The sequence below is a fragment of the Triturus cristatus genome, chromosome 6, assembly GCF_964204655.1.
Source record: "Triturus cristatus chromosome 6, aTriCri1.1, whole genome shotgun sequence".
NCBI lineage: Eukaryota > Metazoa > Chordata > Amphibia > Caudata > Salamandridae > Triturus > Triturus cristatus.
Genome location: NC_140589.1, coordinates 211,007,420 through 211,032,285, shown reverse-complemented (window position 1 = coordinate 211,032,285; position 24,866 = coordinate 211,007,420). Strand labels below are relative to the sequence as shown.

Here is a 24,866-nt window from a genome sequence, read left to right as displayed (position 1 = left end):
TGCAAAGGCAGTTCATATATTGCAATGCTGTAAAGATATTGTCATACTGTGCAAGTTGAGGAATAAAAAGAATTTACAAAAAAAAAACCGAAGGCAACAGCCTCTTCATCTTCTAGCTTGTTGACAATCTCTGTCTACAATTTCCCAATCAAGTGACATGCGTGATAAGCAATCAGCCTGTAAATTCCTCCAACCCTGAATAAACTCAATATCATATATTCTTGTAACCTTGCAGCAAACCTAGCTAGACGTGCTGATCCCTTTCCTGCACCGCCTGCAGACAAGATTTTCATTAGAGGTTTGTGATCAGTCCTTAAGACAAAACGTGAACCCCACAAGTATACTCTGAAGTATTCTACACCCCCAGCAAGAGCTTCACGCTCTATTACCGAATAATTCCTCTCAGACTGGGTGAGAGTTCTCGAGGCAAATGCGATGGTCCTCTCAACACCTCTCTGAAACTGAGACAAGACCACATCAATTCCAGTAAGACTCGCATCCACCGTAAGAAACGATTTACACAAGGCATTAAAAGGCGCCAGAATTCCTGCATTACAAATCTCAATTTTAATCTTGGAGAATGCATCAGACTGATCACTTTCCCATACAAATTTGCACCCTTTGCGAAGAAGTTTCCTGAGAGGTTCAGAAATATCCGCAAATCCACGAACACATTTTGAATAGTACTCAACAAGGCCAAGAAAAGACCTGAGCTGGTCTTTGTCTCTCAGGGGAGGAGCATTCTTAATGGCATCCAAAAGTTTTTTTTTTGGGAGCAATACCACCACTAGAAATTGAGTATCCTAAATAATCAACACGATCAGTAAGAAAACAGCATTTATCTTTGTTGACCGTAACACCCTGTTGTTCTATCTTCCACAAAACTTGCCTAAGAGCTACATTATGTTCCTGGATAGATTTTCCTGAAATCAGAATATCATCTTGGAAGTCAACTACTCCAGGTATACCTTTCAGCATGTTGGACATCATTCTCTGAAAAACGCTAGCGGCGGAGGCCAACCCAAAAGGCATGCAAGTGAATTGAAAAATACCTTCTGTTGTGATAAAAGCTGTGAGAGACTTTGAGTCAGGATGCAATCTAATCTGGTGGTAAGCACTCCTCAAATCAATCTTGGAAAAGTACCTACCACCCCCGACAGACTGCAACAACTCGTTGATGTTAGGAAGTGGAAAAGTGTCAGTAATTATATCACGGTTTAATGACCTAAGGTCAATGCAAAAACGGAGTCGACCATCAGACTTAAGTGTCAAAACCACTGGAGAAATCCATGAGGACACCTCCACCGGCTCAATAACTCCAGATTTCAATAATTCGTCCAACAAATCTTTAAGACCTTGCCTGACAGAAAGAGGAACTTTCCTGAGCTTGTGTTGTATCGGGCATGCATTTGGCTAAAGAATAATCTTATGCTGATACCCCTTGACACAACCAAGCCTATCCTCAAACACCTTGTGAGCATCTCGAAGGATATCCTCGACCTGTATATCATCTTCCACTACCATGATTTGATTTGTAGCTCTAGGATTGATGACAATGTGTAAGTCATATTGGTGCATCCAACCCAGGATTGGGGGACCCTCTTTGGCCACATAAATCTCGCCATGGGTGGCGCGTGATTTGAAAGAGATCTGACCAAACATGTACCCCAACACATCTATGGACTGACCTTGGTAACCAACTGGGTTAATATCTTTTTCCAAAAGGGACACACCTTGCGAGGTGGCATGAAAAAGGGATTCAGGGATAATCGTGTACATGGAACCGGAATCCACCATCAAGGTGATATCTTTGCCACAAACATGAAATACAGCAGTAGGTCTGATTAATCTAGGAGACTCCTGAGTAGCACCCACCATAGTTTGATCGTGTTTCTCTCCCACTACCGAGATTTTATTTACAAAGGAGTTATGAACATTGTCATCATCTACCACACTTATTTTAGATTTAGATCTGTCAACAGAATCAGATTGCCTGCACATTCTAGCATAGTGCCCTTTCTGCCCACAGCGTCTGCAAATCTGGTCAATCGCAAAGCATTTTTTAAAATCAGCTTAATGATACTGACTACCACATCGCAAACACTCTTTGAACTTGGCTTTAACGGTAGATCCACTAGCATTACTAGGTTTAATATTTCTTTTCATTACTGCATTAACATCTACATTCTCGTCTCTTATTTCCACATTCCCTATTTCTTGAAGAGATTTATCCTTCTTGCTCAACTCCTTGATGCATCTTTGAGACTCTTCAATGACTTTAGCCAAATCGATGGCATCTTTCAAAGAAGGGTCTTTGGCAGCCCAGAGCCTCTCTTGAATTTTCCTGTCATGACATTGAACAATCAGCTGATCACAAATCAATTCATCGGTCATAGTACCAAAGCGACACTTGACAGAAAGTTCGCGTAACCTTGAAACAAAATCATCAATAGTTTCTCCTTCCAGTTGCAGCTGAGTATAGAATTTGTATCTAACTAAAACCAAATTAATTTCTTTTGAAAATCTTGTTTCAAGTCTCTTAATAGCCTCTTGAAATGGATCATCCATAGGTTGTCCATTAGGTCCCATAGCCACCCGTTGACCTTCAGTGCCTAATGTGCTCAACAACAAAGCTTTTTTCCTGTCAGGAGAGAAATTAATACCATCAAGTGCTACAATATAATTGTGAAGCATTTCAACCCAATCTTCCCATATGATTGGTGGGGGACCTGGATTAGAAAGAAACATAGGTGGAACAAGAACATTGGATGAGTTGGAAGCCACGTTGAAATGTAACAATGCAAATAATATGTAAAAGACGGTAAAAGCTAAATATAATAGGCGAATACTGAAGGCGCTAAAACCACAATGAGAAAGAAACTTGCAGCACACAATAAATATATGCAGTAGAGATGTACTATGGACAGTCCCAAGATAGGCCACACGATGGCAGCAGAATTCTATCAAATTACTGCTACAGCCAAACTATAAAGGCTGCTCGAACATAACTAAAATGTCTCCGTAAGCGCTAGGCAGTTTGTACACACTGTGCCGAGGGTCTTCCAATTAGAGCAGATTGACCCTCACAGCTGTGTGAAATGTTCGTTGAAGGGCAACGGAAGTCTCAAGTGAACCACTGAATAAAAGAAAACTCCTCACCTCTCGTATATAGTTCCTTCACGGAGCGCTTGTCTTGTACTCAAGACAATATGGCGGCACGTTACGCTGCGTAACTTATGTTGCGCATGACACGCAGAAATGACTCAGGGCAAGCCGCGCGTTCAAATGATGAGTGTGACGTCACCGCGCGTCTGAGAACAGCTCGCGCTTCAAACGGCTGCCACGGCAAATCGTAGAAAATGAGCCAAAAAAGTACCTCAGATTCAGGACACAAGCACTGCAGACCAACGCGGGAGCCAGCAAGATCTGTAGAAGTCCTGGGAAGACTGGAGAAACGAAAACGAAGCAAATTGATCAGAAGTGCGTCAACAACGGTACCAGGTTGTGCCCCACGAATCCTAAGATCGTCGCCAAAATTGTTGTGATGGGTTCATCGAAGGAAGACAGGAAACGGCAAATAAGGTAACATAGTTTACTCGTGGCACAACCTGGCACCCAGCTACCTCCACGACCCAGCTGCAACTGACACCGGTGGAGTGCCGTCTACCTTACATTCTATGCACGAGGACAAAGAACACAAAGAGCATGAACGCTCCAAACAAGGTAAGAATAGCTTAAGATCACTAATCAAGGTAAGTATGTAAAACTATATAAGTATACATCACAACAGTGTGCAATTTGCACATCCCTGGTTTGCAAATAGGAATATAGGAATAGTACATCAGGCCCTAAGTTCCAAAAGTTAAGGGTCTTATATTTAACCTCAATTTGAAATGTTCCTAGGGTAGAGACGAGGTGCGAGGTGCATCTTTGTATAGCTACACAAAATAAAATGTTGCTACGGTTTGCAAAGTGCTGGAACCAATGTTTTGTTGCATTTGATTTTGTCAGCCGCGTGCCCAAACTTTTGTTTTCTGTTAAAGGTCTGTTGCAGTTAGCGATGGCATGAGTTTGGTGGGCTCAGCCATGATCGCGGCATATGTGTTTCAGTGCACAAGTACTATCACTGCATTATTACATGATAGGGCAGAGTTTGCTGTGCCAGTTTCACGTGAGAAGATAATGACTTCCTGGGTGTGAACAGTGATGTCTTTTGCGGTTGTGCCAGGTTAAGATTCAAAAGACACACAATTGAGGGACGGAATGCAGAACAAATCAAAACATTCATCTCCAGTCAAGAGATCTGGGTTAAATCCATCATTCTTTTGCTCACCCTGCCACCCCGGTTTAGACCTGGCTTTATGCAAATCAGTCTTGACCCTGTGCCTCATGGGAACAGTCCAGCCCGAAATGCCAAGCCAGGTCCTCACTGGACCGGAAACAAGCATCCTAGGACCGATTTGGGGGTTAAGATTCAGGGCAGTCCGCGGTGGAAAAGGTTCTGCAGACTGAGATGTTTGTGCACAGTCACGCTGAACACCGTGACTCACTCACAGTTTGTTCTTCCTCACGCATTACAATTCGCAGCTGCTAGTTTTGTCATACACAGTTTTATTTATCATTTTACATCGCGGGTCTCTGTTGCAAAGGCATTCTCTAAGGATAGACAACCCAAGAAAAGAGACATCTGAAAAAATGTTTTTGGCAGTTCTGATACATTTGATTAAAATAAGTACACTTCCTTCCTTCCCGTAAAAAAAAACCTAAACGGGCATGTGATGACAGAGATGCGAAGACAAAAGTTAAAATGTTTTTTGCTCCAGCGTTATTTTTAATCATGTCCTTATAACACGTATAGAGTTAACTCCTGTATATTTTCTGCTATACAGTCTTTACATTAACTTTAGTCATGCTGTATAGCAGGCCAATGGTAACCCACCCTTTGCCGGTCTGTTGGTTCTGAGGTCAGATGTCTCTTGAGTTGGTCTTCTTGCTACAAGAAGCTTGGATGAGAGTCAAATCGCGCCCTTCATTTTCAGCGCTCCAGATACATCCACATAGGGGCTGTTTTTCATGCTGTGAGTGGGACAAATGAGTTTGTTTTTGAGGCTGCGAATCTCTCTTCTCCTCTGCCTCAGTTTGAGCCATGACGTGTATTCCTGGTCCCTGGGGACAGTATTAGACTGCCTTACTGGGATGACTGAAATGTTGCATACACTTTATATCTGATTCTAGGTTTGCATTGTGCATCCCCGAGAGCTATGGCATATGTTGTACTTTGGAACGGAATCAAAAATCCATGATCCCTTTACATAAATATGCCATTAAAGTACTGCATGATGTTAAAAGCAATTATTTACAATGACGTATTCAAAATCTCAGTTTAAGAAAAAGATTTATACAACATACACAATAAAGACATATATATAGAAATAGCATCCCTGCAGATTAACTAACCTTGAACGAGTCTGCCAAGCACTCAGAGGCTAAGAAGCCACCAACTGGAAAATAGCAGCAAAAAATATCAGTTAGATTACAGAAGACAAGACCGTCCACTGTGTATTGTGCTTTGTATTGCTGCCTTTTCTTGGTTGTTTCATAGAATGGACAGGACAAAGGTAAGTGCAAACCTATTTCCGTCACATCATCGTTACTTAAACAGGCTCACGGTGTGACTATAGCATTGTTCCAGTTCCTTGTGACATATTTAATTGGTACAACCCCTAGACTAAAATTAACTGAATGACCTAGCGTATGCAGGGTATATCATTTCAAGATAAGGCTTGAAGCCCCTCATACCTATTTTAGCAAGGTAATTATGGCATCTATTGGTCAATAAAGTATGTGTCGGAATGAAACACAGGACCATTCATAGTACCACGGCTTGACATCGATAATACTCTGGACCTTTCATAGTACCACTGCTTGACATCGATAATACTCTGGACCATTCATAGTACCACGGCTTGACAGCGATAATACTCTGGACCATTCATAGTACCACAGATTGACAGCGATAATATTTTGGACCATTCATAGTACCACTGCTTGACAGCGATAATACACAGGACCTTTCATAGTACCACGGCTTGACAGTGATAATACTTTGGACCTTTCATAGTACCACGGCTTGACAGCGATAATACTCTTGACCTTTGATAGTACCACTGCTTGACACCGATAATACTCTGGACCTTTCATTGTACCACGGCTTGACAGCGATAACACTCTGGACCTTTCATAGTACCACGGCTTGATGGCGATAATACTCTGGATCATTCATAGTACCACGGCTTGACATTGATAATATTCTGGACCATTCATAGTACAACTGCTTGACAGTGATAATACACAGGACCTTTCATAGTACCATGGCTTGACAGCGATAATATTCTGGACCTTTCATAGTACCACAGCTTGACAGCGATAATACTCTGGATCATTCATAGTACCATGGCTTGACATTGATAATACTCTGGACCATTCATAGTACCACTGCTTGACAGTGATAATACTCTGGACCTTTCAGAGTACCAATGCTTGACAGCGATAATACTCTGGACCTTTCATACTGCCATGGCTTGACAGCGATAACACTCTGGGCCATTCATAGTACCACTGCTTGCCCGTGATAATACTCTGGACCATTCATAGTACCACTGCTTGACAGTGATAATACTCTGGACCTTTCAGAGTACCAATGCTTGACAGCGATAATACTCGGGACCTTTCATACTGCCATGGCTTGACAGCGATAACACTCTGGGCCATTCATAGTACCACTGCTTGCCCGTGATAATACTCTGGACCATTCATAGTACCACGGCTTGATGGCGATAATACTCTGGATCATTCATAGTACCACGGCTTGACATTGATAATATTCTGGACCATTCATAGTACAACTGCTTGACAGTGATAATACACAGGACCTTTCATAGTACCATGGCTTGACATTGATAATATTCTGGACCATTCATAGTACCACTGCTTGACAGCGATAATACTCTGGGCCTTTCATAGTACCACTGCTTGACAGTGATAATACTCTGGACCATTCATAGTACCACTGCTTGACAGTGATAATACTCTGGACCTTTCAGAGTACCAATGCTTGACAGCGATAATACTCTGGACCTTTCATACTGCCATGGCTTGACAGCGATAACACTCTGGGCCATTCATAGTACCACTGCTTGCCCGTGATAATACTCTGGACCATTCATAGTACCACTGCTTGACAGTGATAATACTCTGGACCTTTCAGAGTACCAATGCTTGACAGCGATAATACTCGGGACCTTTCATACTGCCACGGCTTGACAGCGATAACACTCTGGACCATTCATAGTACCACTGCTTGCCCATGATAATACTCTGGACCATTCATAGTACCACTGCTTGACAGTGATAATACTCTGGACCTTTCAGAGTACCAATGCTTGACAGCGATAATACTCGGGACCTTTCATACTGCCACGGCTTGACAGCGATAACACTCTGGACCATTCATAGTACCACTGCTTGACCGTGATAATACTCTGAACCATTCATAGTACTGCAGCTTGGCAGTGAAAATACTCTTGACCATTCATAGTGCCGCAACTTGACAGCGTAAATACTCTGGACTATTCATAGTACCACAGCTTGACAGCGATAGTACTCCGGACCATTCATAGTACTGCAGCTTGACAGTCAAAATATAGTAGATCACTCACAGTGCCGCAACTTGACATTGAAAATACTGTAGACCATTCATACCATTGCAGCTTGACAGTGAAAATACTCTGAACCATTCATAATGCCACAGCTTGACAATGCTAATACATTGGACCATTCTTAGTACCACTGCTTGACAGTGATAATACTCTGGACCATTCATAATGCCGCAACTTGACAGTGAAAATACTTTGGACCATTCATAGTATTGCAGCTTGACAGTGATGATACCCCAGAACATAAATTGTACCGCAGCTTGACAGTGATAATACTCTGGACCATTCATAGTACCACAGCTTGACAGTGATAATACTCTGGACTATTCATAGTAAAGCAGCTTGACAGTGATAATACTCTGGACAACTCAAAGTACTGCAGCTTGACAATGATAATACTCTGGACCATTCCTAGTACCACTGCTTGACAGTGATAAATACTCTAGACCCTTCATAGTGCCGCAACTTGATAGTGATGATACTCTGGACCTTTCATAGTACTGCAGCTTGACAGTGATAATACTCTGAACCATTCATAGTACTGAAGCTTAAACAGTGATAATACTCTGGACTATTCTTAGTGCCGCAACTTGACAGTGAAAATACTCTGGACCATTTTTAGTGCTGCAGTTTGACAGTGATAATACTTGACAGTGATAATAATCTGGACCATTCATAGTGCCACAGCTTGACAGCGGTAATACTGTGGACCATTTTTAGTACTGCAGCTTGACAGTGATAATACTTGACAGTGATAATATTCTGGACCATTCATAGTGCCACAGCTTGACAGTGATAATACTCTGGAACACTCATAGTACCACAGCTTGACAGTGATAATACTCTAGACCATTCATGGTGCCACAATGTGACAGTGATAATACTCTGGACCATTCATAGTACCGCAGCTGGACAGTGATAATACTCTGAACCATTCATAGTACTGCATCTTGACAGTGATAATACTCTAGACCATTCATAGTACAGCAAGTGTACTTCCGATGCTCAGATGACCGGCTAAAAGAAGTGCTGTTATTGGAGTATTCCCATATAACCATCCCAAAATAATAAGTCATATATTTGCCTATTTTTAAAGTGGATAAGGCTTTAGTACAAAACACAATTACCCACTGTCATCAATATCTATGACTTGTAACTATCTTAATTGCCCCCACATCAATTTTGTGATACTTAAACGATAGTACTGAAAATACTTACCACAACTGCATAGTACCCTTAACCTCCAGTAAGCTGAATAATGCACTGTTGTTGCCCTGCTGTTTTTCCCCTTCTGTCTGGGGCTTGGAGCTCACTGCCATCATCACGCTGGTCCTAAAGGGGGACCGGAGCACCGCGGACATACCCGGCCACAGCGCTTCACGGCAGCCACAGCGCTGCTTCATCAAAACGAGGACTACAAGTCCCAGAGTCCCCAGGCCCACGCCAGGTGCCGCCGGTGAGAGGGAGGCGTGGCCATAGCGCAGCCTCTCCCACCACCGCGCGGGACGCACTGTTGCTGCCCTGCTGTTTTTGCCCCTGCTGTCTGGGGCTTGGAGCTCACTGCCATCATCACGCTGGTCCTAACTGGGGACCGGAGCACTGAGGACATACCCAGCCACAGCGCTTCACGGCATCCACAGTGCTGCTTCATCAAAACGAGGACTATAAGTCCCAGAGTCACCAGCCCCACGCCAGGTCTCGCCGGTGAGAGGGAGGCATGGCCATCGCGCTTATAGCACTGCCTCTCCCACTGCGGCGCAGGATGCACTGTTGCTGCCCTGCTGTTTTTGCCCCTGCTGTCTGGGGCTTGGAGCTCACTGCCATCATCACGCTGGTCCTAACAGGGGACCGGAGCACCGCAGACATACCCGGCCACAGTGCTTCACGGCATCCACAGCGCTGCGTCATCAAAACGAGGACTACAAGTCCCAGAGTCCCCAGCCCCACACCAGGTGCCACCGGTGAGAGGGAGATGTGGCCTTCTCGCTTATAGCGCTGCCTCTCCCACTGCGGTGTGGGACGCGCGCGGGACCGTCCTTGCCCGTCATCACCATGAAGAGGCAGAGCAGGGCCGTGTCTCTACGCCTTATGATCCGGGACTATCTTGGGTAAGACTTTGCTCGCCTGCCCCCCTGAGCATGATGACCACGCTGGATGTAGGTAACATCCCTAGCTGGCCTTGCCTTGGTGAACCCCTTGGACTCATGTGAGGAATAGTGTAAGGACTAAGGACTTGGAGTGGGTTTTTTGTGTTCAGGGGAAGCCTAGATGATTATATTTATAGTTCTTCTGATTGGGTTAACCTTTTTTTTCCCTACCTTTCAAAGTGCTACATTTGATTCACGTATTCTCTGCTCCCATTTGTCTAAATATTAGCCATATCTACCCCATGCATTGTAGATCACGTGGAATATCTGGTTTGACTATCTGTAACATAGGTGCTAGCTAGGAGGGTACATCCTACGATTCACCCTAAGCCCGCAATGGGGTGACGCGCTTGAACTGTAAAACAGCCTTGCCCGCAAATAACGTCCTCTTCCCTGTTACCACTGACATCAATTGATAGAATGTTGCAGAGAGCTATAGGGGTGGTAACAACAGAGATTGAACTCACTAAAAGGCGTTTATCATTAACTCCAGATCTTTGTCTTCCGCCTTCAGAATTGTCCACTTCTAATGCTCTTACCCCTAACCACTCCCCTCCATCCCAGGAGTCTGTGCCTCTATTATCTCTAACCCATGAAGCTACATCTGGAATAGAACCTTATAAGGAGGGCCGTGCCCCCACCTTGCATAACAAAGGGAAGCGTAAGCAAGCAAACGGGGGGCATCCAAGAGCAAGAAACTTAGAGGGGGCCCAACAGATAGTGTGGCATACTCGGATATCCTTAATGCCTCCAAAAGGTGCCCTGCTAATGCTCAAATGGATTCACCCTAAACAGCTTGGGTGTAAGATATGACTAGAGATTTACTAGCCCAAATCAGAGAAACAGTGAAGGAGGAGGTTGCCCCTTTATCAGATTACATACACAAGCTAGAGAGACTTGTTGACAGCAGACAAGAACTCTTGGGCCTTAAGCAAACTCAATTAGTGATGAAGAGGACCGACTTTAGTTGTCAGGTAGACACCTTAGGTCAAACTCCTGCTGTTAAATTGTGTGCCCACAAGAGTGCACATCTCAACAGCATAGGGGGTTTTGGATGGCCTAGTAATAATGCTTCCAATAGTGACCAACTAGCTAGGCTGTCCATGCCAGGCTTAGGTGTACAGCAGGAGCAAACTCACACAACCAACACAACATGTAAGAACTCTAACGGTGAAGCCAGGAATGACAATGCAGCCTCCACCAGCCAGAGACAAGGTAAGAGCACTACTAGTCAACTAGCAAACACCGAGTGCAGAGAAGGATATGGGGAGGGAGAGAGCTCAGCGGGCAGTATAGAAGTTATAACTCAGCCTAGCATAAATTTGCCGCCAGCCTCCTTCCCTTATATGATTATCCTTACAGGGGTACCTTCGCTCACGAAGAGCTAGCAAGAGTCTCACCTAGATCTCAGAAACAAATGCTTGTTCTGGCTGACAAGGAATAGGCAGTTCCCCTGTGATAGGGCAGGAGAAATTATAATGGTTCGCAGAGTGGTTGGGGTGGGAAAAGCCATAAAGACGAACCAAGGCGACTGTGTGGTCATAAACTTTAAAAATCCTCAGATCGTATGTTGGTTATTAAACCAGAATCATAGGCCTCTAGAGAACCACACAGAGATCCAAACACTACCTCTACCATTTTTACCCCGCTATCCTACACTACACAGGGCCAGTACTTCCTTAGACCGAGGGCCAGTGCACCATCATGACTATAATTATCCTACCCCCAGACTCCTATTATACAGTGTCCCTGTAAGAAATAGATTTCAGGGCCTTGAGGCAGAAAACTAGGAAAGGGACCTGCAAGGCCCCATGTAGAATCTAGGGAGAATAGGTTTACCCAACCTAGACGGTACATGAATCTTGGGGTACGACAAAATATCCTGGAATTTTTTTTTTTTTTTTTTTGATAATCAATTTTATTGAATTTAAAGAAAACAAGAAATTCATTGGCAACAAATCAGACACATTATACACGCACGTTGCAGCCCATAAGAGTGACAGAGATCTATAAAAACAGGTCTGCGGTAGGTAGAACCCCAGCTTATCTATGACCACGTACAAGAGAGACATAACAACCTCAGGCCCGCAGTAAATTAAACCATTTGCCCCAGATTCTGGAATTGGGTTTAACATTACCACAGGTGGATGGTGACATAACAAGGCCAGGGACAGAACCTCTCAGTCAGCAAGCCCCTGCAACTATTGATTCCCTTAGTTATGGGGATTTGGTGGAAAAACAGCACAATTGGCTACTTACCTGTCCTCCCTTGTATTCAGTAGGGGATGTCCATATATCTAATTCTCGTGCCACAGTGGCCCCTGCCTACAACCTGAGCCAAGAAAGGAACTTACAGATCTTATCCTGGAATGTTGCTGGTCTAAAAAGCAAGCTGTCCTGCCCTGATTGGGGGCTTTTTGTCGACCAGTTTGATATCTGCCTATTCCAGGAGACATGGGCACGGGAAGATTTTCTCAGGGTGGTGTTTGCCTCGTTCACCATCCCAGCGATTTCGGGAGGCAGGGGCAGACCATCCGGGGGTTTTTGTATTTGGGTGGGTTCCCACTTGGGCTGCACGGCCAAATCCCTGGATTCTGAGGCTAGGGATATTTTATGTGTAGTACTTACTTCCTCTACCAAGTTGGAACTGGCCCTTGTTAACATCTACTCTCATCCTGTGAGTGTGACTAAGGAATCCCCGACTTTTGACCAACTTAATTCTTTCATGCTAGTTGTCTCCCCAAATACTTGGTTGATAATGGGGGGGTGATTTTAACTGTCAATACAAGCCCCTTCCAGTTACGGTTGATGCAATTCCCACTGAAGAAGATGTACAGTGGTTAATTCCTGAACCCCAAATTCCACCAATTAAGACCTGATCTCCGCTGGCAATACAGATCAATGCATTCACACTAGCGCACTCCTTACGAGCGTGCAATGGTCGCACACCCACGGACATCCCAGGGAACCTAACATCCAATAGAATTGGCAAAGTTTCTCTTTTGGATTACATCCTAGTGGAGACTAGGCTGTCGTCCAGAGTCCGTGACTTCATTGTCCTCCCACGACATGACAGCGATCACAATGCTTTATCATTAGTATTGGAGTTGCCAAATCTGGGAACTCCCGTGCCCACTAGTATCGCTGTAGACAACGGCTTAAACCTCTCTAACAACAGGAGGAGAATTAGGTGGGGGCAATCCAGCAGTCACCAGAAAAGCTGTCTGCATTACATGCAGCAGTCATTTCAGTGTTAGTAGAACTGGGTAAAGTGGTAGTCGCAGTGGATAACACCGCTTCTATCGACAAGGTTGCAGACTTACATGCAGGTCTGGTCGTAAAGCTTGCTGATGTATTCTACCCAAAGGCACAAGCGACGGGCAAAAAGAAGGCCATCTGCTCATGGTTTAATGATAGGTGCCGTGTGACAAAACAAGCTTTATTGGAGGCCATCAAAGCTAAAAACTAGCCATTAATCAAAGAAAAAAGGACGCTGTACAAAGAGACCACTAGGCTAGCAAAGGAGGCCTTTGAAATGGACAGATGGGATGCTCTGCAAACTGCTCTGGCGAACAAAGATCAAAGAGAGTTGTGGTCCATAGTTGACACTGGTAGTTGTCAGGGCAAGGCTGCTATCGAACCTAATATATCAGCAGAAGCCTGGGAAGCTCACTTTCAGGCCCTATATACCACAAAGAACGTCCCCGTCGCCTGTGGAGATGTATTTCCAATTGTTTCTAGTGCTACCCATGATGAACTTATTGAATTCACTCTCTCAGAAGTTTTAAGTGCGATAAGTAAGCTCCCTTTGGGCAAAGCGCCGGGATTGGACAAGATCCCGGGAGATCACTTCCGGGCAGAACCAGGAATACGGGGACCTTATCTGTGGGCTCTACTTAATGCCATCTTGAAAGGCATGCCAATTCCCGAAACCTGGGCTTGGGCAGAAATAGTCCCAGTTTTTGAAAAGGGGTCGCCGCTTCTCCCTGCAAATTACAGACCGATCAGTTTGATTGACGTCAAACTCTTTGCTCGGGTAGTTCTTGACCGTGTGCAGGGGTGGATGGGAGATCATGATATTCTAAGCCCTTACAAGCCGGATTCAGGAAAAACATTTCCACCGTGGACCAAATCTATGGACTCCAACTTATATTTTGGAAAACGGTGAGAATGGAGGGTGGCAGCCTCTATTTGATCTACGTTGACCTGAAGACGGCTTTCGACTTGGTGCCCAGGGCCAAGCTATGGCGGGTACTTGGAGATATGGGGATTACCCCTTACCTGATTAAAAAAAGGGAACAGTTCCTATCTTAAGGCCGGGGTGATGAGGATCACTAACTGCCTGCAATTTTGTGGTCTCGGGGGGGGGGGGGAAGATCTGTATTTCAGATCTTAATGCCCTCACACACCTGTTAGGGTGTCATGCTTCATCATTGGGGGCTCCTCGTCGGACCGGCGCTGCAATGTCCAACGGGCCTGGTGGCATCTTTAGCGGAGATCTTCTGATCTGAGAACGCCGTTTGTGAAGGGTGTGTGTGAGTGAAGGAGGTCAGTGGCTCCTAGTTTGTGTATAAAGGTGATTACAATAGGCCCTGGCCCTGTTGATTTTTTAATAAGGGTGTCGGGGCTGGGACTAAGTAAAATCAGTGGGGCTACTGCAATGAGGCAAGGTATCTGGGTAGCCTATCGTTGACTGGGGTCAACATGTTTCGTGTCTACGCTGCTCCGAGATAGAGCGACACTTCTTCAGGACCGAAGGTAGATCTAAATATGTAGCGACCTCTGTCGGTCGGTTAAGAGATGGGATCTACCCCAAAATAAGCACAAGTCCCTAACTCAGGGTTGTCATAGAGAGACTCCACCTCAGAAAAGTAGGACTGGAGGCCTCATAGGTGAAGGAAAGACGACCCGACCACTGGAACGGGCCCACCTAGTATGGGTGCGGGCACGTCTCTGTAACCACGAGTCTTGTTCTCACATGCACTAAGATGGGAAAACCAACATTGTGTAGCAACCCTGAGGAAGCATGTGCTGCAACCCCATGCTCTGAAGTGGTAAAAGCTTACCGTTCGAGCAAGCTTGTCGCTGTACAGGGACGTTCCTCTGTAGGTCAACTGACGGCCCAATTTTTATTGCTAAAAGATGATTACAGAATGGAATCTTTTTTAGATGACATCCAGCCATCTCTGGCGAGAAAACTGTATGTTCAGTTTAGAATGGGCATTCTACCGCTCCGTGTATTCACCCGCAAATGGACACACTCTTCTCGTAGAGAATGCCCAGCTTGCAATTGGGAGGAAAAGATGGAGCTTCATGTCTTTTTCTTTTGCCCGAGTTATACATTAATAAGGAAGCGCTGGCTTGTCCAACTGTGCAGGAATTTAGGGTTTGCTCACTGTGCTGAGGCATTTAGAGTTTTGAAGTCTGACACCCGTAAGCCCATTGTCTTTGCCGTGTCAAGATGTTTGACTTCAATGTGGCTTAGGCGCATGACTTTTGTAAAATCGTTACCTTAGTTGCAGCAGCACATCGTTGTAATTTTCTAGGGTTTTAACCTGTATTTTAAATTTTGTAACTGTTTTAACCTTAAAATGTATTTAGTTTTACTTTTTATATGTGTGTATACAGTTTGTATTTTAAAGGTATGACTCTGATTGCTGCTTCAATTAACTCCTCTGAATGACCCGTACTGAAACTATTCGCACAGTTGTGTTTTTCATACTCATTGTCCTTTGCACAGTATTTATCTTGCACATGCATTTTATTGAGCTGCCGGATCTGGAACTATGTCAGTGCCTAATTACAGATTGGGATGTAATTTTATTGGATTACCTTTTTTGTCTATTTTCTTGTATTGCATTTACTGTTTCTATTGCATACTTTTATGGTCGTAATGACCGAAATAAAGGTTTCTGATGGGAAAGAATAATGGCTCTGGCTGCCCCTGGCCATCGTTGCTGCTTCCAAATATTTTTGACACTTGACTTACACTGTCCTTACAAATATGTCTAGTCAAGCCACAGGAATTTATGAGGTTCCGATCATCCTTTGACATTCTAAAATCATTCAAAACCAAAATCCCTTAGTTGTAGCTATGACACTCCCCCACCTCCTGTCCTACATTAAACAGACAAGGACACAATTTGCTCTTATTTTAACCCACACACCGGAGGATCTCACGTGTCCCACTAAACAACACTGTTCACAGGTAACTTCACTGTCAGAATCTATCACACCCAGCAAAGGTGGTACCGAAAAAAAAGAAGATGCTGAAAAAAGTGGTGAATGGATGGATGTACGGATAGGTCCATGAAGGTTTCAGGTCCTCTTGATAGATCCTTTCCTGACCCATTTGCTGATCCTGTATGCTGATCCTCACAAACCTGGAGCATGGTGAAATATAACATTAACAAACATGTCTTACAGACAGCGGGAAATCTTTATTTTAAATGTCACTGCTTTATTCTCATTTTGGCAGTGAAACAATTCAAATCAATATATCACAGTAACAGTACAGCAGTTGTTTCATTGCAGTGATTACCAGTGACACCTGGTCGATCTAGATTCAACAAAGTATTCCTAAAAGGTTGAATGAGGGAAAATGTCCCATCACACGCTACAGGGCAGAGATGGGAGGCAAACCTAGAAGTACCTAAAAGTCGCGATGGCACAAGTCGTACTCTGCCTGAGGTTAGCAGAAGCTTTCACCTGCCCATATTGAACCATATCTCCAAATTGGGTGATCCTAAATTGCACCGTGACCTAAATCCCTTGCGTGAGGTTACCTATTTCAACTCGTCTCCCACCAAGAGAGGGGCCTCTGTGATCATTTTACCAGCCCAACCTATCACCTGCAATACTTCCCTCTAGGTACAGAATACCACAAGTGTGAGTAGAGTGAAACCTGACCCTGTACATAATATGCAACCAATTGAGCCTTCTAATCTCATCCTTTTCCAGCCTGTGGATGAGTTATCACTTGGCTGAAATAGGGATTGATTCTCTTATTTGAGCAGTGCTACCTGAAAGCAGGAGAGAGGCACCATCATCCTGGGCCCCATGTCTTAGACTGAATGGTAGCACTTGCCCATGACCTCTCTCAACACACATCCGATCCACATACTGTTCCCTAGAAGGTCCTCTAAAGTTTTCCATTCATGAATAATACACCACTGATGAATGCGGTATGTTTTATCAGTAATCTGTTTTTTTTTGTTTTGTTATACTTCCCAAAGCTTCCATCACCAAGGAGAACTTCTACAAGGGGCACAATGCAATCCATGAGATAATGAAAAGCAGACTGTCTAAGAGCAACCTGCACTTGTACACGAAGAGCCTGAGTGAAGAGTTACATGAGCACATGAAGCCTCTTGGCCCTGAGGGCACCCTGGATCTCTATGACTTAGTCAGGCAAGTTGATTGAAAATCCATCTCAATCTCTAAATCAATTTGTAGAGGATTTCTGTTTATTAAACATCAGGTACACCCATTCGTTATATATACATAATGTCTCTAATTTCTACATAATTTTATTATTACTGCAGAGTAACTGTCAAGATATTTACTGTAGCACGTATAACTTGACTAACATTGTATTTCTTTGCAATGATCTTCAACCTCCTCAGCTATTTAAAATGCATATATTTCGAGGCTGAGGAGGCTCAAACGATAGCTGCTACAAGTCAAACGTAAGGGTGCACCTTACATGTAGTAATAATACCAAATATTGAGTGACTATGTAGCTTTTACAAGTTACTAAAGAGAGTCACTGTTCCTGAGATTGGAATTAGAAGAAAGGGTCAGTCATTAGGTCTCACCTGAGCCAGCGCTTTAGCGCTGCTCTGGCGAGAGTTTTAGTAAGCGGGATTTGGAAGTGCTAACTAGTGGGTTTTTTCAGGCCTCCAGCTACAGTGCATGTGCGCCGGGCGCGCGCACCATTTGTCAGCCTGCGTGATCACTTTCGCAGCCGCTTTGATGTTATCAGTGAGCCGCGCGGCCACTGAGAACATCAAAGCGGCCGCAAAAGTGCTCACCATTTGCCAGCCTGCGTGCCTCTCTCCCCTTAGTGCGCGTGACGTGCCCTACCCCATCCCCTATCCCACTTCCTGCTTGTTTTTCTAGCTTCGCACCATCTGGCATCTGGGATGTCGCCTCCTCTTGTAAACGAAACTACAGTTAACACGAAGAGAGAAAAGGAGCAGCCTAAAATTGTTGCGATGCTTGTTTAATCCATTGTTATGACTAAAACTACAATAGCACGCAAGTCGGCATCTTAGATTAGCTGTGCTTATTATTATCGCTCATCGTTTTGCAGTATTCATAATATTAGTAACATGTTGTTCCGTGGGTGCCATTATTTACTGATCGCACCTCAGAAGTCTGAAGAATAGAGAAAATGTCAAGTGCCTTTTTAATGCTTAGACTAAAGGGAGCGACTATTTCCAAAGATATTTCTTGCACTATAATGCTACTTACACATGGTGCGGTGAGAGAACTCAGGGGTAAACCAACCAACATTGTTTTAAATCAATCTTGGGTCTTTCGATATATTTAGGGTGATAAACATTTGGCAATTTGTAATACATATAACATTTATGTGGTTCTAAACCAGTTAGTTTTGTTTAACTTGTATTTTCACATTTTGTGTTCTACAATGAATGACAAACATTACCATTACGAAATGGCCGCTGTTTAGGCATGATTCAGATGCATTGCCTAAATGGTCATATTCAGGCGCAGCGCTATTTGCCTTTATTTAGAACACTGTGGGCTTCTATGGGTATCTCCCAAAGTCCCTTTTTTGTTTCCTCGGCGGCAATGCAGCCTGACAACTTATGTCCGTTTCTGAGTTGTAGTATAAACTTCCCCCCGTTCGCCCGCCCTTTCTGTGTATCCGTCCTTTGTCAAATGTTTTGATGGTTTAGAAGGAAGGTAGACACAGACTGGAAGGTCGAACAGGAGCCGAGGAACAGATACAACGGCTATGCGAATCTGCGTTTTAGTGGCAGAGGAATAATTTGTTAAGTAGCATTTTGCCACCATTCGCCCATGAGCGGCACTAATAGACTGGTAGCTCGATGCGGAGTTTTAACTTTGCAAACCACAACTACTAAGTGCCCATAGGCCACGTGTTATACTTTCTGCCCTACAGCGGGTAGCGTTCTGGAACTCGAAGTTTCACTTTTAATATGGTGTTGCAAATACGACCATGAATCTTGTTGAAAAATACTTTAGTCCTTAAGTTGTTGCATCAGGAGGATGCTGAGAAGTTTGAGGTTGGACACCTGCGCATGCATTCTTGCAAACAAATTTTTAAGATCATGTTGTGCGTTTTTTTTTACCACACTGCAAAGTAATAAATCTTAGTATGCAGGGCATTTTTTCAGATTAATGGATAATCGAGGTTTATTAATTTTATTTATTGAAATAACAATGCCTTTAATTTATCTTATAAGGTCCCAAAGGCGAGACCTATTGGCTATGCCAATGCTCGTTTTTGAAACGTGGAGAAGAGTCGGGGAGACTCTTACTTGATGCTCTCCCACAGCCCAAAGGATGTCATGCTTCATTATCGGGCGATGCTCCTCGCTGGGCCGGCACTACAATACCCTACGGGTCCCCCAAAGGGTCACTTTATCAGAGATCTTTTATAGACCTAGCCGTAAGGTGTGTGCGGGTCTGTGTGCAGTGTTAAGTGAAGCGAAAAACCTAAAAATGACTAGAGGGTATCTGAGGTGGACTAATTTAATCAGGGTGATCACTCTGTCATAGGTAAAAGGTTATGTGCTGCGCGTGAGTAGTTATGACCCTCAGTAGCTAGACAAGTTCAGTGTTTTATTAGAAAGGGGGTAAGCCGACATGTTTCGCGCTATAATGGTCGCAGGAGGAGATCCTCCGCGCTTCTTGAGGACAGTATAGAACTTATAAATAAGAGGGATTGTGCAGTGGCCTTATTGAAAAGAAATTGCCACTGCAATGGACCCAAACAGTGGTCCTTATCTGTTCAAAGTTAGGCAGGATGCTCCATAAGTCATAGCGAGAGGGAGCTTGCCGTCACCATAGTTTTGTCGGAGGGCACAGAATCTTGCACCTACCCGACCTCTCGCTAGCTTGGGCTATAACTTGACTAAGATTGTATTTCTTTGCAATGATCTTAAACCTCCTCAGCTATTTCAAATGTGTTTATCTCAGGCTGAGGAGGCTCAAACGAAAGCTACCACAAGTCAGACGTGAGGGTGCACCTTACATGTAGTAATAATATCAAATATTGACTGACTATATAGCATTTACAACAAGCTGCTTTTTGCTACTTATATTTAGTTATTGCTGTTACGTGGAAGTCCCTGTGAGTGAACAAACCCATTAGAAACGTTTTCTAAGTCAAAGTTGATCACAATTTTACAGCATCTCGAGGCTATATAACTCTTCCAAGGGTGTCAGCATTCACACTCGCGTTGGACCTCTCTTCTTGAAATATGTACTGAATGTATGGCCTCATTTTGTATTGGATGAGATAAGCTAGGTGTACTCTTTCTGGCCACACATACAATGCAAGGGTGTCACAATGAAGGACATTCCTCTGTATGCATAGGTCTTGTAAGTTTGAGGAAGAGCTCATGGATAATATTTGAGGAAGTCTGTGTTACACTAAGATTATTCTTGATGGGAGCTCCCAACAGATACTTTTCAACTCTCTCATCACTAAAAAGATTCACTTCGGTAAGCAACCATATAGCGGGGAAATACTCTTACTTGGAAAATTTCCCTTTTATGAACTTGAGTTTAATTCAGACTGATCTAACTGACTCAAAGCCACTTTGAGGCGCTCATTGTATGATGTAGGTGCTTAATAAGGTCAACAGAAACCTCATTAAAAAGTGTCTGCTTTTCAGATTCATTTAAGGGTATACTTGAGCATCTAGAGCCTAGGGTTGTATTTCAGAATATCATTAGCAGAAATATTGTCTGAACGATATGTAATTAACTAAATATTTTTTCCAAAAGTACTGTTCCGTTCGTTATAAAAAAAAATGTACTACTATTTCCAGTGATGGGATACCTTTGTAAACTATATTTAGCATTTAGCATTTATTTCACAATATATTTTGAATATGATATTCTGAAATTTCATACTATCTCTAGCAGATTGACAAATGTGAAAAGTATGGCAAAAAGTTTTTCCATTGTCAAATATGAAAATCCTAGTTGCACCATTTGTTGGGACAGTGTTTGAGGTACAAGAGCTGTATTATATGTTTTTTTGCCATTTTGACTATGTTTTCATTCGTAGTCCTTTATACAATAAAATTATTGAATTGTTTTGTACATCCAAGAACACAATTTTAATATTCTTGTACCAACTCAATGTAATAGAGTATGATAGCTAAATTACAGCATTGCTTAATTTCTCTCCAAATGTGCAGAAAATATAATTGCTGAATGTACTGAATAAGATCAAAAATGTTTGGGTCATTAATTGTATACCTGATTCCAAGTAAATAAATTAGAGGAATTCTGTGGGTAACTCCCCAAAACTTTTTTTTAAACCTTACACGCAGGAGAGAGTGTGCACCATTTCTAAGCATGCTGAGAACTTGGTATACTTTTGTGAATCTTTTCAAAGTTGAGCTTTGCTGGCACGAAGAAGAGAAAAACTCTGAAATAAAGTCTTACACAAAGAATTGAGGCTTAGCTACAGAATGTATATAGTTTTTGTTTTGTCTGAGTAGTCATTTACCAAACCCAAAGTTATATTAATCAATCAAAGGATCATGATGCACATTAGATGGAGGAAGTTCTTCCAGCTATATCTCTTTTAACTTTTTTAAATTGATAGATATTATACATTTGATAGTGATATTCCTCTGGAACGAAATGAGACAGAGATGGAGATTGACATAGAGGTAAGTATTCTGAAAGCATTACCTACCGCTGCTGTCCTGGGCTAGTGTGGTGTGCACGAAAGGGCTTGGTTATAAATGTAGAAAAGAGAGTCTCTATTAACGTTGTTTGGATTGGCCAAGGCACTTTAGCAAATGTTACCAATGATCAAAGTTGAGGATTTATTGTATTTATTTCTAGAATGGATTGAAAAACTGAATACTAATAGTTGTAATTTTGATTGACATGCAAATTTACATTTCGATGATCCTCTTCGTCTCATAACTAATAAAAGTTGTTCTGGTAGCTCAGTCATCTACAACATACCCTGTAGTTATCTGTGCTTAGCTGTGTGATCACAGCTTTAAAAGCCACTCATTCTTTCAAGCTTCTGAGATTGTGTTACATATTGGAACAAGACTCACTGCACATGTTGGTCCGTTCACCTTTTCAGAGGTTAGACAATGTCCTTGATACTCACTGGAGGCAGCAGCATGCCCACTTCACTTTGCGCCTTTCAAGAGGAAGCCGGTGCATTCCTGATTATCGTGCTTGGTGTGCAATAAAGAGTTTTTGTTCACACTACCCAGCCAGCATCAGCATCTACATGATTGCGATCTCTTGGCGAAGTGTGTAGTGTGTTATGGGAAGTGGTAGGTTGCTGGCAGGACCTGCAGGCACGAAGGAGACATGAAGAACGTGGGGTTCTTCTTCCTTTGTGTGCCATTTACTGGAAACACTTTTCTCCTGGAAAAGTAGGTGTGACTAGCCTTTCCAATCCAAGATGGTCACCTCTCCAGTTTTTGCTTCCTGAAGTTCCCGTTTCAGTTTTTAAAAAAAATTACATTTTATTAGCATTTTGCAAAAAATAATATTTGCATAATATTCAGTGGTCATTTGTGTGCAACGAAGCCCTGCGCTACCCATACAATGTATCCTGTACATGGAATGTCCTTTTCCCATAGTTTGAACATTATACAAACGTTTTAGTGTTAGCATTGCACTCTGCGCTACATCAGTACAATTATTTAACTTCAACAAAGCTAAAGGTAGCCATTCAACCATTAAATATATTAACTTTCCTTTAACCCCCCACTGTCTTACCCAGTCCCATAAGTGCCCAAATATCTTATGTGTGACCTATCTTGGTAGAATATCCACCCGCTGTAGTGTGAAGTCATGGAGCGGTGTGAGGGCTAGGCTACTTTGCTAGTTGTTCATTTCCTCTGGAGTTGATTTAGTCAAGGCGTACCGAGAACTATGATAGAGTGCGACAATTGCATTATCAGGTTCTCGTTGTTCCTGGTGAATTAGGGTGAGAATATTCCATTGAGTGATGCTTCTCCAATCGCAAATCATCTAGCAGGCCCTCCCATGCCTGAGCTGAATCTAATAAACTCCGCCCTCTCTTGTCGTCCCTCAGGAAGTTGATATTCTCATATTCCACCCACTGAACTAATTTGTTCCTCCACATCACTATTTGAGGGTTGCTAGTATTTTACCAGTTAAGTGTGCGTGACTAGTATTTAAACGAGGTTGATGAATTTGGTAGCTATTTTATGTGTAGCAGGCCCAGGGAGCAGCGCCAGTAAACACGTCATGAGTGGAAGTGATATATATTACGATGTGTTATGTCATTGATTATTGTCAAGACATCTGCCCAATATACTGAGCATGATGCCCTCAGGTTCCAGAGTGGACTGAGGGCGGTGGCGAGTTGGATGAATGTAAACTGTCTCCAGCTCAACGCTAAAAAGACTGAGGTTATGGTCGTCGGGAAGGGGTGGGAACTGTGGGGAGACAGATGGTGGCCACCGGAGCTTGGGCCGGTTCCAACTCCGGTCGCGGAGTTGAGAAATTTGGGAGTATGGCTGGAGCCTGCTCTCAATTTCGTGGGGCATTCTAAGAAAACTGCGGCTTGCTGTTATGGGGTTCTTCGCGGTTTGAGATCCGTCTTGAAGTTTTTCGATCCTCCAACGAGGCAGCTGGTGGTTCAGGCGACTGTAATCTCACGCTTGGACTATGCCAGCTCCCTCCTGATAGGTGCAAATCAGGCGGAAATCAGCCGCCTCCAACGCGTTCAGAACGCAGCAGCCAGAGCCATAGTTTGCCTGCCCAGGTCTTGCTCTGTTTCAGGACTCTCCGTTCTTTGCATTGGTTGCCGGTGAAAACTAGAATTAATTTTAAAGTTTTATGCCTGGCCTTTAAGATCTTGAAGGGCTTAGCCCCCCGGATTCTTCAAAATCTTTTGTCTTTTTATGTACCAACTCGCTCTCTGAGATCAGTGGGCCAAGCACTTGTGGTGGTCCCGAGGTTCAAGCTTTGTCGTATGGGAGGTCGGTCCTTTCGGGTGAAAGCAGCAGTGCTGTGGAATTCTCTCCCGTTGGAGATTCGCCTGATGGACGACCTTTTGGCATTTCGTAAAGCTTTAAAAACCGCATTATTTTAACTTTTCCCTCAGTGTTCCCTGTTTTTTCCCTCTGTTGTTGTTAGGTGTGGCTATGTTTACCTTGTCATGCGCCAGGACGCCCCTTAGCTGGGGCAGCTGTGCGCAATACAAATGCCCCTAACATAACATAACATAACATAACATATTCCATAAAGTGTGCCCAACTTCATACCAAATGGAACATCTCACTTCCCTCCACACTGCACCTAGGGCACATCGACTTAGCTTGCTGGAAATATTTGTTGATTGTGTCTGGGGTAAGGTATGCTGTATGTTTATGTTTAATTTGAAGTGAGAATTTCTGGACACTCATGGAATACTGTCCAGGATTCGTACACAGCCCGTTTCGTATATTTGGATGCCCACATCTGTCACCCATTTGTCTCTTAGGTTGTGTAGGAGAGTTATTGTGTCCTGTCTTAATGCACAATATAAGCCTGTAACTGCTTTATGTTTGCCCATGGTGGTACAAAGGATGTGAGATTGTTTATGTGTTCTGGGTTTATTTTGGCCTCCTTTCCAGTGTATAGTAGGAACTGTCCTGCCGGTAAGTTATTGGCTGCCTGCCACTCCTCAAACGATTGCAGTGTGCCAGCATTATGTAGGTCTTCCAATTTTTGAATGCCTAACGCTGCCCAGTCTCGTATCCGAGCATCCTTGTGCAGAAAGATTGAT

At 43.5% G+C, this 24,866-nt stretch overlaps 1 protein-coding gene across 1 annotated transcript in view; it reads left to right on the top strand.

Moving 5' to 3' along the window:
- CYP39A1 (cytochrome P450 family 39 subfamily A member 1) overlaps positions 1-24,866 on the top strand; it is a 267,552-nt gene that overhangs the window by 53,627 nt on the left and 189,059 nt on the right. The window contains exon 3 of the mRNA XM_085610546.1: positions 17,098-17,272. Coding sequence (XP_085466672.1) covers positions 17,098-17,272 — 175 coding nt within the window. The remainder of the gene's footprint in view (positions 1-17,097; positions 17,273-24,866) is intronic.